Here is an 18,925-nt window from a genome sequence, read left to right on the forward strand (position 1 = left end):
TCTAGCTGGTGGGGGAAGGAGGGAGCCTGAAGGGATCCCCGGGACAGCCCTTCTTCACATACTCAGGGCTGAGGTCCAGGGCTGAGTGGGAAGTAATAACACTCCCACTTCCAGAGCAGCCTCTTCCTGGAATCCCGCAGAGGAAGATTCTGTGGTGTGCGCGCATGCGTGTCTGTGTAAGTGTGTACACGCGCGCAGGGGCTTGGAAGGTCCAAGACTGACCTGATGGGACAGAAAAGGGTAAGGATGCTGGCATGGCGGGGAATTCTCACACTCACACCTGTTTTCCTTACCGCAGACTCTGTAACATCACTTCTGCAAATTACAGTGCCGCAGAAGATTGTGAAAGACACCAAGGACGGCAGGGCTTCAGACACGAATGTAATTAAGAAATCACTTTAAAAATTTGAGGGTTCTATATTTACTGGACTGCAAGACTCAAGTCAGTTCATCCCTTCATGGAATTTTGTGTTCTAAATGAATGTTCAAGTGACATTTTGTCTGAGGGGAGAGCAAGTGTTTTGTTTTGTGTTCCTTACCCAAGTAATAGATGAACATTACAAAACAATTTTAAAACAGTGACTCAGAAAAAAAAAAAAAAAATACCAGAATTCCTGGCCAATGGGTGGCCAGTATATACCAATGACATATATAATCTAATATATTTTTTTCTAGAAAAGATGTGCATTTAAAAATATATTCCTTGGTAGTGGGGTCATTCTGACATTCACCTTGTAACAGTATGACAATATATAAAGTGACAATATATAAAGAATATCTTCCTGCTTTTATTTATATATGCATGTGCACATATAAATCTTAGTAAAAATGAAAGTAATGTTATTTTTGATCTGATTAAATTAGTAAAGCATATATTTGGTAAAATTAAAACTAGACAGTGCAGAGAGTTGTTGAGTCTGCTCATTTCCTCATTTTCCAAGTGTTATCCACCTCATTTTCCAAAGGCAGTCAATTTGAATGAAGTTTCAGAGATGTGCCTACACACATGCACATGTATTTTTTTTTAATTGCCTGGCTTTTCTTGTTTTTTATTTTCTTAAGTTTGGCCGGCCTGTGCCACAGCCACAGCAACACTGGATCCTAACTGCATCTGCAACCTAGGCTGCAGCTTGCAGCATTGCCAGATCCTTAATTTACTGAGCAAGGCCAAGGATCCAACCCACATCCTCATAGATACTATGTAGGGTTCTTAACCCGCTGAGTCACAACAAGAACTCCCTGAAGCCTATCTTAATATGAGAAAAATGAGTAAATCAAATCACTTCACTGCATATTTTAGAAGTAAGTACATGTATCCAGGAAGAATATTACAGAAAATCACTTGCACATTTACACACACGTACTCACCAAATGCACACCCAGTACCTCACTTTAGAAGAGTACAGCCTCAATTGTGATTTAAATGGATCTATACAACAATAACATCACCAACAAAAGCAGACTATAGAAATATCATACCTACTTAAATTTAGATGTTTACAGCATTCATTTTAGGGTCAGAGCAATAGTATAGGATGCCTATTATTTTAATTGTATTCCATGATTCACAGTATTAAAAAATCAAGGTAGAGAAATACAGGACAACAAATTTTTTGCCTTGATTAATTGTGTATATGATGCTGCCATTACTTGATATGCAGACTAGAGAAGAAGGGGAGATTATACAGATTTGCCCTCACACGAAAGATTTATTCTGCAAAAAATAGGATGACGTAGGGACACTAAAACAGCAGTACTTAAGTTGATATGTTTTCTATGTAGTTTGCATGTCTAAAAATATAGTTGTGAAACCCACTGTGAAATAAGATTTAGAGGTATTTTTACACTAGTAAGTCCCTGGAAATTGCAACTTGCTTTTTATCTTCAGAATGCTTCTCTAAATTAATAGGAATTTTTTTAAAAGTTTAAAAACCCTCCTTGTTACATAAAAATGGATCAAGAGTTAAAAATAAAGAAGTGAACGTATCAAACACAAGCTGTTATGGCCATACAAATACTAAAGTAGAATTTAAAATCAGAAGCACTTCTAGGAAAAAAGACGTCTTATTCTTGATAAAGTGACCAGTTTATCCTGAAGCTATCACCGTATTAAGTCTGTTTGCACCCAACCACAAAGCTCCAACATATGTAAGGCCAAAAGTACAGATTCCAAGGAGAAAGAAGCAATGTCACAGTAATGGTGGGGGAGGATGCCAACACCTTTTTTCCACTAGCTACAAGTTTATAGAAGATTGAATACAAGAAGACTTAAAACACAGAAAACTGTACCTTACGACAAAAGTCATGTTCTTTGCCAATGCAGAACATTTTCCAGAATTAACCACATGCTATGGCTTAAAGAAGGCATATGTTTTATGATGCTGTCACTACTTCAGTTCTTTGGGATTCAATCTCTGAGAAGATTTATGTGAAGACAGCTTCTTAGGATCTGTCCTTGGAATGAGCCCCTGCGGTAGAAAGAGGGGGAAGCCAGAGTTGAGAGGGGGAGACCGAACTGAGGCTCAACAAAGTGTGAAGCTGGCATGGTCCATCAGAATACCTGGAGTTGGAATGAAGGGGCTTCTCACGAAACGTGGGCTGTCTAGCAAAACTTGGTGTCTTGGTGTGAGGTGACCTTCTCTGGTCACCTGGCCCTAGAAGACAGGGGTTGGGGGGAGACTGTAGGTAGCTCTCCCAACAACTAGTGGATACTTCCTGAATATTAAAAAAGAGATTGCCCTATATAGTTTAATTTTCAAAGTATTGGTTTTAGAAACTGCAGAGTAGGGAGAGATAATAAAATTCAAGTTTATTTCAAGATTACTCAGCATTTCTAAATGTAACCATTTTAAGTTACAATTTGATTATGATACTTAACTGCTAATGAAAAACACTTTTTGAAATAGATTTTAGAATTCCCTTAATTTTATTTAATTCTAAGTCTGTAACACATTCCCAGATTGAAGAGTTCTATAATTATAATTATCTACCTATATAAAATTTTTAGACTCATGATACAAACTATATTGAGTACAAATGGAAGAGTACCTATACTTTAAGAAATTAGGGCTTTTGACTTTTAAGAATTTGAAATACCTAATTACTTTCTCTCTGAATACTTTGCTATAGGTCACTTATGCCATCAAAATTAATAGGAAAACGTTCACTCTCCATCTTGAAAAACAGTAAGTGGCTGTTCTTCTTTTCATATGATTGTTTACAGTGTCTTAAATTTTTATAATCACTACCTTAAATTGAGCCTGGGTTTAGAGCCTAAATATTCCAGAGCATAGATATTATATTTATTTAACATGGTATATCTTCTTTGTGATTCATATCAGACTAGAATTTAGAGTCTTTATCTTTAGAATAAATCTGTCATTCAAACTAAATTCTAGTTCCATGATATCAATATGAAAGTATATCAGAAAGTGAAATCACTTACTGTAATGCCTTAAAATGTATTTACAATTACAACTCTTAAGGGAATAATTTTATTTGTGCATAATGAATTTTGTTCATTTCATGTCATTTTACATAATTATGTGATTTTAAGCATTTTACTTGAGATTGCATGGTAGTTTTGTCTCATTTTGCTAGTGTATATTTTTAATCTCTTCAGTTTTCACTCTGTGAGGAAGCCAATATCAGTAACCTGTGTGTATCATTCCATGATTTTCTATTCAAAATTCCATCTTTACCTTAAGTCAAACATGCAGAACCTTACCCCCCCCCCAAAAAAAAAAAAGGAAAGAAAAAAACTTTTGGCACTAATGGAAATAGTGTTCTGCAAGTGTCAGGTGTTGTTTAATAATGATATTTACCTTCTTGCTCTATTGGTATATTTTTACTAGATGAGATCCCATAGTATATGATATTGGTAGGTAAGGGGGTTAGTTCCAAGGATTGATACAATAGGCCCTGGAATAAACATCCTTATCTGTGTATTCTTACGTAACAGAGATTCTGTTTCACAGACTTAGCATCACTAAATGAGTGTTTGGATCAAGAAGGATGAATGTTAATAAGGTGATGATGATGATGATGATAACAACGAAAGTAACTGACATTCATTGAGCAGATATCATTTTGCCGGCAATTTGCGTGTAGTAACTGATTTAATTGTCGCAGCAGGTCCATGGCTTTATCCTTCTTTTTTGCTGTTATGGATGTTGTTATTTTCACTGATAATTAATTTTGGGGGAATTTTGTTTGACACTTTATCTCTCTTCTGTGTTGTAAATATGCCACCTAGATTATTGATTATCTTCTCCCTTTGTTTTGGGGATGTATTGCTATAAAAATGAAATTTTCATGTAATCATTATATTCATATTTTCTGTTATAAGTTCTCAGATTCCTCTCTTGTGTCTCTCAGATCCTGAAGTGCTACTGTAATATTCCTATAGATTTAAAAAAAAATTCTTTGTCAATTTTAAATGTGCATCCACTGCTTCCAGTTTCTTTAACAATGGTATTGAATTTTCCAACTTTCAGCAAGACTTCTTTTTTTTCTTTTTCTTTTTTTATTGCAGCTTTATGCTGACTCATGCATTGTTTGGTTAGGATACTTTCAGATTATTTTTTTCAGGTGGAATATACAGAGGGCAGGCTTTCCGATGCTGTGCATATCTGCACATGTCTCTTTTGTTCTTGTAATTGAATAACATTTTGGCAATGTGTAGAGCTTGTGAGTTATATTTATTTTCTGTAAATTTTTGCAACTTGATATAGTCTATATTTAGTGAATGTTCCAATACGTTTTTGTGTGGGTGAGTTTTGTGTCTGTTTGTGTGTGTGTTACATTAATACTCCCTGATGTATCAATAGTCCCTTATTTTTTTATTTTAATTTTAAATTCCTACACCACTTTTCTTCTATGGGAAATCTATGCTTTCATCCTGGATCTTATTTCTCTGTCCTCCACATTGTAGTTTTTTTCTGTAATTATGATCAAACCTTTAATTTTGATATGCATTTTACCAGTATTTGTTCTCTTTGTTGGCTAGGCCTAGAATTCTCTTCACAGTAGGAGAAAAAGAAAGAGTGAGAGGAGATATGAAATGGAAAGCAGTGGTGAAAAGGGTACTCTTTAATGCTCTAGTTTCTCTTCCCTTCTGCCCTTCAACTGCTTTCTTGGTGTTTGGAATCCTTGAGAAAGTCCAGTGTTCCCTGTTATGGACTAGGGTCCTTGGACTCTTTAATCAATAGAAATTGATAAGTGGCCAGAGAAGGCATTCAGGCAAGACTTTATTGGGATTTGTGCTGAGGCAGGAGGGAACAGATTCCCTCGCTCCCTCTCTGTGGAAGGTGGGCTGGTTCCTTAAATGGAATGAAGGTGGGGACAGATAGGTGATCTGCCCATTCCCTTGGTGGCGCTGTGTTTAGGGATCATACACAGTCCCCTGCCTTTGCTCTTGGCACCTCAGAAATAGCAATTGGTTTGTGGCCTTTTCGTATCTTAATTGTTCATAATTGCCCAGACTGCTCATGCCTGCAGAATTTTGAGTTTCTTTGTATTCTGTTGCTCCAGGGGACATTGGTCCTGGTGCAAGAGCCGCAGCCAAGGGTCCCAAGGGTCCCAGGTCCCAGGTTTGAGCCTGTCTCATACCTATAATAAATAATGGTGTTAGATTTCTCCATGATAATCACCATCTCTTTTGTAAGAAGAGTATAGTTCCGTACCATGCTTATATCAGGTTTTTCTATAGAAGTAATTTAAGTTATGAAATTTGGGCAAATTGCTAGAATCCCACTTCTAATTAAAAGCTTTAAGAATTCTCATGTGCTTCTACCATTTTTCTCCTCCTGCTATGGAAAAAGCATATGTCATGGAGGGACCATGCCTTTTCCTAGGTCCCAGAATGGAGGCAGTGTGGAGCTGAAGTTCATTGTCATTTTAAGACCCTGGGACTTTGGAGGTTTTTTGTTTGTTTGTTTGTTTGCTTGTTTTTTAAAACATAATGTTACTTCATGAAAACAAAACTAATGAAATAAGCACATATTTCTTGTTTGTTTTTTTTATCGATCCATGGCTATTTGTTAGCAGACTTTTAACAAATTTATACCATGAGATGTATTGATGGCTGAATCTACAAGAAAACTTTGCTATGGAAATCTGGAATTCCTGAATTTATAGACAGCAATCTGTGTCATGACAGTGCCCACACTGGGGTATCTGGATATCCTGGTTATTATTTTCTCTCCTAAACATACTATGCTATCAGAAAGAAAGCTAGATAATTGAGAAATCCAATTAATTTTTGCATATTTTGCATATTTGAGCTTATCAAGTGGAAAGTAAATTTGTTTAATCTCGTCATTCTGTAGGTTATTTTTATTAATGCTCTTACATGAAGTATTCTTATTTTGGTTGATTAGATCATTTTTAGACTCTGGCTTCCTGGTATATTCATACAACAAGTCAGGGATATTGCATCCAGATTCTTCATTTATAAAGGTAAATTTTACTTTATGTTGTGTAGATTGATATTTTTACAAGGTGAAGGAGCCATTGGTGGGAAGAAGAATAATGCTTTATACACCACAGATTGATTGGGTAAACAGATTGATCACAAACCCAAATGTAATGTGGCAATTGCTATGAAAGCATATTGAATAGAATAATACTTTTTAAATTGGGAAGTCAGGAATCACTTACCTGAAAAGGTCGTGTAAACTATCTGGAAGTATTAGTAGGAGTTTGAGAAGGGGGAAAAAAGTTGGGAAAGGTCTAAGAAGCCACTAAACACAGGGAGAGGTTTAGTGGCTTCTATGGAGGTACCATAGGTACCATGGGACCTGAGCCGTGGAGGGAACAGGGGTAACCACTTTATAAAAAGAGCACAGAAAAGTGAAGTTGCAAAAGCATATTGGCTGCAGAATCTGAATAGTCTTACACGTGATACATAGGAATTTGAATTCTATCCCCAAATGCAAAAAAGGAGTCAAGAAACATTCAAAATATGTGAGAAAGCATTGGTGGTATAGTGGTGAGCATTGCTGCCTTCCAAAATATGTGAGAAAGTTAGCTTTAGTACAAGACACTTATTTTGCCAGAATAGATAATTGGGAAGAGGCAAAGGTGAGTGATTAGTCTGATTCTGTTGTGATGTAGCAATTGGGAAAGAATGAAATTTTTAATTTAGTAGCAGGTACATTTGTCCTTCTCATCTTCCACAAGTAGAATGCCAGACAGAATCCTCGAGGCACGTGTTTTCAGGCACTTGACAATTAAAAATCAGATCAGGATTTTCTCTCTGATAGAAAGCAAGCCCAGAAAGTGGGTCTCACATTGAACTAAGCCCTCTGGCTGGGGATATAATATGTCTGAGGGTGGAACCAAGCAGGACTCTTTAAGCATTTGGATTTCAAGGCTGCTGAAGCAGCTGGAACTTGTAGGACACAGGACCAGAGATAAAGAGGGCTTGTGGATGCAGGTTTTTTCAGGGGAGAGGATTTGTCCTTGTTTCCCTAAGAGTTAGGTTGCATATATGGGGGTTAAGACTCTACCAAAAGGTAGAGAGTAAGATGGGGATAATACTAAAAATGAAAGAGTACTGGGAGATGTTGGATTTTCAGCCCAGGCAGTGTCTAGTGGCCCTGCTAAAACCCCAGGCATTCAGCTGAGATGGAAAGGCTCAGTTTTAGGAGGAAAGATCAAGCTTCAGAGTAAGAGACTCTTTCTACCCCCATTCTCCACCTCAGAGCCTAAAACCTAGCAAGGAAAGGATGAAGGAGCATGACCATTACATTCATGTTTTCCAATATGAACCGAGATACTCTCTAAAGGATTAGAACCTAGTAGAGGAAGACAATAATGCAATCAGTTCAGAAACCCAAGAGATAGTGAAGAAAAAGAATGGGAGTTCTGGTCATGGCTCAGGGGAAACGCATCTGACAAGCATCCATGAGGATGCAGGTTCAATCCCTGGCCTCGCTCAGTGGGTTAGGGATCCGGCATTGCTGTGAGCTGTGGTGTGGGTTGCAGACATGGCTTGGATCCCACGTTGCTGTGGCTGTGGCGTAGGCCAGCAGCTGTAGCTCTGATTTGATCCCTAACCTGGGAACCTCCACATGCCATGGGTGCAGCCCTAAAAAGACAAAAGACCAAAAAAAAAAAAAAAAAAAAAAAGAGTGGTGGCACAAGTGAAACTGAATTTAGTTATTTAGAAGGACTAATAGAATCAGTAACCCTGGGTGAAACTTGTCTAGATCAGAAACAAACCCCACCAATATTAGGGACAAAAGGAGATATTCCTAGTCATACAGAAAATAAAATGGCATTTTGGAGTATTATAAGAATTTTATGCCAGTGAATTTGATAGTTTAGATGAACAACTTCCTTGAAAAGTACAACTTAGCGAAATTGAAAGTAAGAGAACGTCTCAATCATGTGAAATCTACTGAATTCCTACATGACCACTTTCCCACAAAGAAACACCAGGTTTAGTTGTTCTCCCACTTTACCAGTTGAGAAAGATTTTGGCTCTTCGAAATCTTTAGGGATTGAAAATAATGCTTCTGTGAAAATTCACGTGCAGTTTGTTGTGTGGCTGTGATTTCTCTGGACTATGTGCCTAGGAATCATTGTCAGATCATATGGTGAATGTATGTTTGTTTCTGAAAGAGATTCCCAATTGATTTTCCAGAGTGGCTGCACCATGTGAACTTTCCATTGGCAATGTATGAGAGATAAAAGACTCGCTGCACCTTGCCATTTTGTAGGGATTTAAATTTTCAATTTTAGCCATTATGATAGGTGTGAAATTCATCTCATGTAATTTTGACTCACATTTCTGTGATGACAAATAATGTTGAATAGAGTTTCATGTACTTATTTGTCACCTTTTGTGAAATATCTGTTAATGTCTTTTACCTGTTTTCTAGCTGGAGCGGTTGGTTTTTCCACACTGCTTTCTACGCAGTTCATGTATTCTAAGTCCTTTGCCAGATAATGAGCTTTGCACATATTTTCTCCCAGTTTGTAATTTGTCCTTTCATCGTCATTATAAGGTCTCTCATTGGCGAGAATTTTTAAATTTTAATGAGAGCTAATTTATCAACTTTTCCCTTTAGGAATGGTAATTTGGCTATCCAGCCTAAGAAATCTGTATAGCTCTAGAGTTCCTGAAGATGTTATGTGTTTTCTTTCCCTAAATCTTACAGTTTTATTTACATGTCATGGTATGTTCACTTGAGACGCTCTTGTATAAATTTTGAGACTTGGATCAAGGTTATCTCTTTTATTAGGGCTGTGTAGCTGATCCAAATCCGTTTCTAGAAAAGGCTTTTTTTTTTTTTTTTTTTTTTTGCATTTGAGCTGCTCTGGCATCACCATCGAAAATTCAAGGGAGGCGACTGTATATATGTGAATATATTTCTGGGTTCTTTATTCTGTGCAGTTCTTCTATGTGTGTATCCTTCTGCCAATCTCCTTCCGTCAGTTTGCCGGCCTATTCAGCATTTATGGAGACTATAGGAATTCCTCTCCCTTTCTTCTTTTTCAAGATTTTTACACTATTCTAGATGTTTTTCTTTTTCATATAAATTATAGACTAAACTACCCTATGTGTATGAACAACCTTGCTAGCATTGTGACTGACAGGGTTAAACCAAAAGATCAATTTGGGGAGAATGGACATCTTTATTCTGATGATTCTTCTAATCCATGAATACAGAAAGACTCCATTTTTTTGGTCTTTTTTAAAATGTCATTCATTAGCATTTTGTATTTTAGCATTCAGATCCTGTGCATATGTTTGCAGGTTTATTCTAAAACATTTCAATTTCTTTGATGCAATTGTAAATGGTATTGCATTTTAATTTCACTTTACATATGGTTGTTATCTAGAAATGCAACATAGTTGTGTTGATTTTGGTTCCTTACAAACTTGCAGAAGACACATATTAATTCCATGTGGGTGTTTTTCTTTTCTTTCCTTTCCTTTTTTTGATAGATACTTTAAAAATGTCTCCATAGTCTGTCTTTTACAAATATGGACCTCTGTTTTCTTCTTTTTTTGATCATTACACTTTTTTATCTCCTTTTTTGCCTTACTGGCCTTGCTACAACTACTTGTAGTCTATCAAGTAGCAATACTGATGGGAGACATCCTCACAATTTTCCCCACCCCACCTTTAGGATAAAGTATTCAGTCATTCACCATTAAGGGAAATGTTAGCTATAGGGCTTTTTGCTTTTGTTTGTTTTTAATATACTCTTTATAAAGTTGAGGAAATTCACCATTTTATTTTTTATTTTTATTTTTATTTTTTATTTTCCCACTGTACAGCAAGGGGGTCAGGTTATCCTTAGATGTATACATTGCAGTTACAGTTTTTTCCCCCACCCTTTCTTCTGTTGCAACATGAGTATCTAGACAAAGTTCTCAATGCTATTCAGCAGGATCTCCTTGTAAATCTATTCTAAGTTGTGTCTGATAAGCCCAAGCTCCCGATCCCTCCCATTCTCTCCCCCTCCCATCAGGCAGCCACAAGTCTCTTCTCCAAGTCCATGATTTTCTTTTCTAAGGAGATGTTCATTTGTGCTAGATATTAGATTCCAGTTATAAGTGATATTATATGGTATTTGTCTTTGTCTTTCTGGTTCATTTCACTCAGTATGAGATTCTCTAGTTCCATCCATGTTGCTGCAAATGGCATTATGTCATTCTTTTTTATGGCTGAGTAGTATTCCATTAATTCACCATTTTATAGGGGATTTTTGTTTTGTTTTCATTCGTTTTTTTGTTTCTTGTGCCCCATCAAGTGATGAATGTTGAATTGTATTAAATGCCTTTTCTCCATGAGTTGATGAGATCATATGATTTTTCTTTTTTTTTTTTTTTTTTTGTCTTTTGTCTTTTTGTTGTTGTTGTTGCTATTTCTTGGGCCGCTCCCGCGGCATATGGAGGTTCCCAGGCTAGGGGTCTAATCGGAGCTGTAGCCACCGGCCTACGCCAGAGCCACAGCAACGCGGGATCCGAGCCGCGTCTGCAACCTACACCACAGCTCACGGCAACGCCGGATCATTAACCCACTGAGCAAGGGCAGGGACCGAACCCGCTACCTCATGGTTCCTAGTCGGATTCGTTAACCACTGCGCCACGACGGGAACTCCTGATTTTTCTTTTTTAGCCTGTTGATATGGTGGATGGCATTGATGGTCTTCAAATATCGAAATGATATTTCACACAGAAAACTCATAACTTGGCCTTAGTGTATGATTCTCTTGTTCATGCCTGGGTTGATTTGCTAATAATTGCTTGAGAGTTTTTTGGTTTTTTTATTTTGAGCAAAGTTTCTGAGAAGTATTGAGCTATGATTTCATATTTTTTCCTGCCTTTGTCTAACTTTTGTACTAGTGTAGTCATGGCCTCACTAAATAAATTGAGAAGGATTACCTCCTTGTCTATTTTCTGGAAGACATTGTATAAAATACCTGTTAATTTGTTAGGTATTTGGTAAAAACTTTCCAGTGAAATCACTGGTCCTAGGGATTATGTATGAGTACGCACATGGGGGAATTTTTAAATTACCGATTCAGTTTATTTAATACTTGTATAAAAATTTCGTTTCTCTCTCATATGTATTGTTTTGGTGGTTTGTGGTTTTTAATGACTTCGTCTGTTTCCTCTCAGTAGCAAGTAATGATGGCTGTGTCTTTGGCTTTTGTCTGCTATGATATATATGTATTTTTCTTTTTCTTTTTTTCATCCTTCTTTTCATGCTTCTCATTCCTTTTTCCTTCCTTCCTTCTTTTGGATCACTTGAACATTTTTAGGTTTACATAATGGGTTATTTTTAATGTTTTAAAATAGTTTCCTCCTTATACTTTTCTTGAGTATACCTATAGAACTTAGCCTACTCTTATGGCCTTTTTACTTCTGCAAGTGAAATACTGAAGCCCTACCCACTTCCATTTAGGATTGTTTATTCTCTTGCTTTATAAATGTAACTGCTCAAATATTTCTCTTTGTACATTAAGTGTCACAGGATATGGCATGACTGTCATTTCAGCTACCACCTGTGATTTAAGGAAACTCAAAAGAGAAAAGATAGTCCATTAGATTTACCCCTATTTTAATCCATTCTATTTTTCCCAATTCCATAAGATTACCTAAGCCTTTTTGTGATATACTTCCTTTGTTTTTCAGAGTTTCTTTTTGCTGTTACCTTGGGGGATGTGTGCTATAGAAACAGACTAAATCTGTTAGTTTTCCTTTGTCTGAGGAAGTCTCTCTTTTTCTTCATCTTTAAATGGTGAGGTTGCCAGATGTCAAGTTCATGTTTGACAGTACCTTTCTTTACAACATTTGAAAACTGTGCTTAAATTTCCTCTGAGTCTTCCTGACTTCAGATGAGAAATCTACTGTCATTCATATTGGTATTCTTCTATAGGTTATGTGACATGGCTCTCTGGTTACTTTTGAGATATTTTTATTGTTTTTTATTGAATCATGATTTTTTTGTTATTGGTGGTGACTTGGGGTCCATTCTGTATGCAGTTTGATCAGTTTCTAGAATTGACATGTTTATGTTATTCATCAATTTTGTGAGGATTTTAGTCAATATTTTTTATTAATTCATATATGTATATATGTGTATATATATTTGTATATAAAAATATATATGTTATGGTGTTAAAGATACGTAGTGTGATTTCTATTCTGGTGACAAATTTTAAGTATATAATCCATTACTTTTGACATAGGTGTGTTTTATAGAAGATCCTGAACCTTATTCACCTTGGTTATCTAAAACACTGTGCCCATTAAATAGTACCTCCTTATTTACCCCACCTAAACCTGTGGCAAACACCATTCTGCTTTTTTTTTTTTTTCTTTTTAGGGTCAAACCTGTGGCATATAGAAGTTCCCTGTCTAGGGTTCGAATCAGAGCTGTAGCTGCTGGCCTATACTACAGCCACAGCAAGGCCGGATCTGAGCCACATCTGCAACCTACACCACAGCTCACAGCAATGCCGGATCCTTAACCCACTGAGCAGGGCCAGGGATAGAACCTGCATCCTCACGGAGACTAGTCAGGCTTGTTACTGCTGAGCCACAATGGGAACATTCTGCTTTTGAGTGGTGTGAATTTGACAATTTTAGATACTTCCTCTAAATGGAATCAAGCAATATTTAGCATTTTGCGATGGGCTTATTTCACTAAGCATAATGCCCTGAAGGTGTATCATGTTGTCACATACTGCATAATTTATTTCTTTTTCAAGACTCTATAGTATTCCATGGAATGTATATACCACTTGACTTTTTTACTCACTGCTGGCTACTTAGGTTTGATGCACATCTTGACCATTGAACTCAATAGCCAATTCAGTTCTTTTGGGTAACTGCCCAGAAGCGACATTGCTGGATCACATGGAAGTTCTTGTTCTAATTTTCCTGTACTCTGTAGCAACTGCTTCATATTCTTAGTGACAGCGTACAACAGCTTCACTTTCTCCATATTTTCAAGAGCACTTGTTGTCTTTGTTTATTTGATAACAGCCATACTTACTATTGTGAGATGGTATCTCATCTTGGTATTAACTTTCATTTTTCTGATAATTATTGATATACCTGTTGGCCATTTGTATGTCTTCTTTGTGTCTCATCTAATCTCTTTCATCAATGCTTTGTATTTTTCAGAATACATGTTTCTCACCTCCTTGGTTAAAATCATTTGTAGGTATTGTGTGTGTGTGTGTGATCTTGTAAATGGAATTGTTTCCTTAATTTCCCTTCCCTTACAAAGAGTTTTGTGTAAGCAGAGTAATACAACTTAACTTGTGTATGTTGACTGTATATTCTGCAGTATTAGGAACTTATTATTAGTTCTAAAAGTTTGGGGTTTTTTGTGGAGTCTTTAGGTGTTTCTACATATGAGAACATGTCATCTGCAATCAAAGACATCTTTCCAATTTGGATTCCTTTTCGTTTTTTCCCCTCTCTTTGTCTAACTGCTCTACGCATAACTTCCCATCCCAGGTTGAATAGAATTGATGAGAGTAGGCAGCCTTGCCTTGTTCCTGATCCTAGAGGAAAAGTTTTCAGGTTTCACTGTTGAATATGATGTTAAGATTGTGAAAAATAAACATCGTTATTTTATTATCACTATTCTTCTTCATTGGTCTGCCTTCTGGATGTAGGTGCAAGTTTCTTAGATCATTTTCCTTGTCTGTACAACATTTTTTCAAATAATTTCTTTTTTTTAAATGTCTTTTGTCTTTTTAGAGCTGCACCTGTGGCATATGGAGGTTCCCAGGCTAGGAGTCCAGTCGGAGCTATAGCCACTGACCAACACCACAGCCATAGCACCGCGGGATCCGAGCCTTGTCTGCAACCTACACAACTCATGGCAACGCCAGATCCTTAACCCGCTGAGTGGGGCCAGGGATTGAACCCTTGTCCTCTTGGATGCTAGTCAGGTTTGTTAACCGCTAAGCCATGATGGGAACTCCCAAATAATTTCTTGCAAATAAATCTACTGGAAATAAATTTCCTCAATTTTTGTTTGTCTCAGAAACTCCTTATATCTTTGTCATTTTTGAAGGATAATTTTGCAGAGTAAAAATTCTAGGTTGGTGATATTTTATTCTCTCAACATTTTAAAGATTTCATTCCAATGCCTTCTTATTTGCATGGTTTCTGAAGAGAAATCTGATATATGTCTTATCTTTGTATTTGTTCTCTGGCTTCTTTTAGGATTTTTTCCCTTTATTTTTGATTTTCTGTAGTTTTCAAATGATAAACCATGGTAGAGGTTTTTTGTTTTTTTAATTCGTTCTTTTTTTCTTTGTTTGTTTTGCATGCATACTGTTTGCTGTTCTCTGAGCTTTCTGGATTTGTTCTTTGGTGTGTGGTATTAATTTTGAGAAATTATCAATTTTGTTATTTAAAATTTTTATTATGTTCCTTTCTCTCTTTCTTCTCCTTTTGGAATTGCCATTGCCTTCATGTTACGCCTTTGTAGTCCTCCCATACAGTCTCCTCTGTTGTCGTTGTTCTGTCTTGGTTTCTTTTCCTTTAGAATTTGAAATCTCTATTGCTGTACCCTTAAGTTCAAAGGTTTGTTTTTCAGCCAGGCTGACTACTGGTGAGTCCATCAAAGCCAGGCTGACTACTGGTGAGTCCATCAAAGCCAGTCTTCATTTCCGTAACAGTTTTTGCTGGTGTTTTATTTTAATATCTAGCATTTCTTTTTATTTTTTTGCTTACGATTTCCAGCTCTCTGAGTACATTGCTCATCTCTTCTTCCACAATGTCTGCTTTATGCATTAAACCCTTAGTGTAATAATCATGGTTTTTTAAATCCAGGGTTGATAATAGCAACATCACTGTCAAGTCTGGTTCTGATGTTTCCACTCTTTCTTCAGATTGTGGGGATTTTTGCCTTTTGATACACTTGTAATTTTTGTCCTTGATAGTTGGACATTGTATACCATGGAAAAGGTACTACTGTAAATATTCCATTAGTAATGTAGTGATGAGTCAGGTGTGCAGGGGGAGAAAGTCTTTTATAGTCCTAGGATTAAGTCTCTGGTTTTTAGAGAGCCTCTGTTTCAGGACTATGAATATCATGAGTGTGTTTCTCAGTGGTTTTTTTTTTTTTCCTTCCTCCTTAAGTGCCACAGAATGGCTAGACTGGGCTGGAATTGGGTATTTCCCTTCTAAGGTCTGTTAGGTCTAATAATACCCCAGTAAGATAGTCTCTATCTAAATAGTTTCAAATGGGACCTTCCCTCTCCCCTTGCTGGGAAACATGAGGACTTTTTCTCCGTTATGAGCTGCGACGTCTTGGTTGAACTGTTGAAGGTAGATCTGGCAATTTTTGTGCAGGGGCATTGATGGGTTCTCTGGAGTTTTTATTTCTTATAATTTTCCCCACTGATCTTCCATGGGGACAGTTACATTCAGGTTTTCCTACCCTGGTTCCAGCAGCACTTTGCCCCACTGATTCTCTGCTCCACTGAGCCATGCCTCCCTGTTCCCTGTCTGCCTCTCCATCTGGGGGCTGTGGTTTGCCCTGCATCATCACTTCTCTTACAAATCCAAGAAGGGCTGTTGATATCTCAGCTTTTACTTATTGTCAGAGTGGGGTCCCAATGTCCAGCCCCCTTACATGGAAAAACAGAAACCAAATGTCTCTTTTTCATTTCTTGAGTTTTGCAGTGTATAATATATTTAATTGATTTTTACCCTCCAATCTCAGCATTTTGACTGTATCACCTCACTCTCTTCTTGCTTGCAAAATTTCTGCTGAAAAATCTTTCTATTGTTAAGTCTTATTACACCTAAGTCACTTTTGTTCTGTTGCTCTCAAAATTCTCTTTCCTTTTGACTTGGACTTTTTTATAGTGATATATCTCAGTGAGGATTTCTTTAAGGACATTTTATTTATTTTTTTATATCTTCTAGGAAGTGGATATCATTGCCTTCTATAGGATTGGAAAGTTTTCAGCCATTTTTATTAAAAATCCTTCCTGTTTTTTTATTATTACTCAATGAATTTATTATATTTATAGTTGTACAATGATCATCACAATCCAATTTTACAGGATATCCATCCCACACCCCCACCCCTGAAATGTCTTCTTTGGAAACTATTAGTTTTTCAAAGTCTGTAGGTCAGCATCTGTTCTGCAAAGAAGTTCACTCTGTCATTTTTTCATATTCCACAGGTCAGTGAAAGCATTTGATGTTGGTGTCTCATTGTATGACTTCACTTAGCATGATAATTTCTGGGTCCATCCATGTTGCTAAAAATGCCACTATATCATTCCTTTTAATGGCCAAGAAATATTCCATTTTGTATATGTACCACTTCTTCTTGATCTACTCCTCTGTCAGTAGACATTTAGGTTGTTTCCATGTCTTGGCTATTGAAAATAGTGCTGCAGTGAACATCGGAGTACATGTGTCTTTTCGAGTCATGGTTTTCTCTGGGTAGATTCCCAAGAGTGGGATTGTTGGATCCAATGGGATTCTATTTGTAGTTTTCTGAGGCATCTCCATCCTGTTTTCCACAGTGGTTGCACCAATTTACTATGCCACCAAGAGTGTACTAGGGTTCCTTTTTCTCCACACCGTCTCCAGCACTTCTTGTTTGTAGACTTTTGGATGATGGCCATTCTGGCTGGTGTTAGGTGGTACCTCAGAGTGGTTTTGATTTGCATTTCTCTAATAGTGGGTGATGTTGAACATCTCTTTGTGTGCTTTTTGGCCATCTGTATGTCTTCTTTGGAGAATTGTCTGTTTAGATGTTCTTCCCATCTTTTGATGGGGTTGTTTGTTTTTTGATATGGAGTGGTAGGAGGTGTTTATAAATTTTGGAGATTAATCCCTTGTAAATCGATTCATTTGCAAAGATTTTCTCCCATTCTATGGGTTGTCTTTTTGTGCAGAAAAAGGGTTTCCTTTGCTGTGCAGAAACTTTGAAGGTTGATTAGGTCCCATTTGTTTATTTTTGTTTTTATTGTCAATAGCCTAAGAGGTGGATCTGAGAAGATGTTGCTGTTGTTTATGTCAGAGAGTGTTTGGCCTATGTTTTCCTCTAAGAGTTTTATAGTGTCTGGTCTTATATCTAGGTCTTGAATCCATTTGGAGTTTCTTTTTGTGTATGGTGTTAGGGAGTGTTCTAGTTTCATTCTTTTCCATGTGGCTGTCCAGTTTTCCCAGCACTACTTATTGAACAGGCTGTCTTTTCTCCGTTGTATATTCTTGCCTCCTTTTCATAGATGAGTTGGCTGTAGGTGAGTGAGTTGAATTCTGGGCTTTCTGTCCTGTTCCACTGATCCATATTTCTGTCTTTGTGCCAGTACCATGTGGTTTTGATGATTGTTGCTTTGTAGTCTAGTCTGAAGTCCGGGAGCCTGATTCCTCCCACTCCATTTTTCTTTTTTAGGATGTCTTTGTCTATTCTGGGTCTTTTGTGCTTCCAAACAAACTTTAAAACATTTTGTTTGAGTTCTGTGAAAAATGTCCTTGGTAATTTGACAGGGATGACATTGAATCTGTAGATTGCCTTGAGTAGTATAGTCATTTTGATAATATTAACTCTTCTAATCCAAGAGCATGGTATGTCTTTCCACCTATTTGTGTCATCTTTGATTTCTTTCATCAGTGTGTTATAGTTTTCAGAGTACAGGTCTTTTGTGTCTTTAGGTAGGTTTACTCCTAGGTAGTTTATTCTTTTGGATGCAGTGGTAAACAGGATTGCTTCCCTAATTTCTCTTTCTGATCTTTCATTGTTAGTGTATAGAAATGCCATCGATTTCTGTGTGTTAATTTTGAATCCTGTGACTTTGCCAAATTCATGGATGAGCTCTGACAGTTTTCTGGTAGCGTCTTTAGGATTCTCTAGGTATGGTATCATGTCATCTGCAAATAGGGATAGTTTACTTCTTCCTTTCCAATTTGGATTCCTTTTATTTCTTTCACTTCTCTGATTGCTGTGGCTAGGACGTCCAAAACTATGTTGAAGTGTAGTGGCGAGAGCGGACATCCTTGTCTTGTTCCTGATCTCAGTGGGAATTCTTTCAGCTTTTCACCATTGAGAATGATGTTCGCTGTGGGTTTGTCATATATGGCCTTTATTATGTTGAGGTAGGTTCCGTCTATGCCCACTTTCTGAAGGGTTTTTATCAGAAATGGGTGTTGGATTTTGTCAAAGGCTTTCTCCACATCTATTGAGAGGATCATATGGTTTTTATTCTTCAGTTTGTTAATGTGGTGTTTCACACTGATTGATTTGCAGATGTTGAAGAACCTTGCATCCCTGGTATAAATCCCACTTGATCATGATGTACAATCCTTTTCATGTATTGTTGGATGTGGTTTGCTAGTATTTTTTTTTTTTTTTTTGTCTCTTTGCCATTTCTAGAGCCGCTCCCGCGGCATATGGAGGTTCCCAGGCTAGGG

The 18,925-nt window shown here is 37.0% G+C and overlaps 1 protein-coding gene across 1 annotated transcript in view; it reads left to right on the forward strand.

The window, feature by feature from the left end:
* Nucleotides 1-18,925, forward strand: part of LOC100049687 (ADAM3b) — a gene marked incomplete at its 3' end in the record, with an annotated part of 90,583 nt that overhangs the window by 298 nt on the left and 71,360 nt on the right. Inside the window, 3 exon segments of the mRNA NM_001098595.1 lie at nucleotides 299-381; nucleotides 3,130-3,185; nucleotides 6,381-6,459. Coding sequence (NP_001092065.1) covers nucleotides 299-381; nucleotides 3,130-3,185; nucleotides 6,381-6,459 — 218 coding nt within the window.

This window comes from Sus scrofa, chromosome 15 (genome assembly GCF_000003025.6).
Source record: "Sus scrofa isolate TJ Tabasco breed Duroc chromosome 15, Sscrofa11.1, whole genome shotgun sequence".
Lineage (NCBI taxonomy): Eukaryota > Metazoa > Chordata > Mammalia > Artiodactyla > Suidae > Sus > Sus scrofa.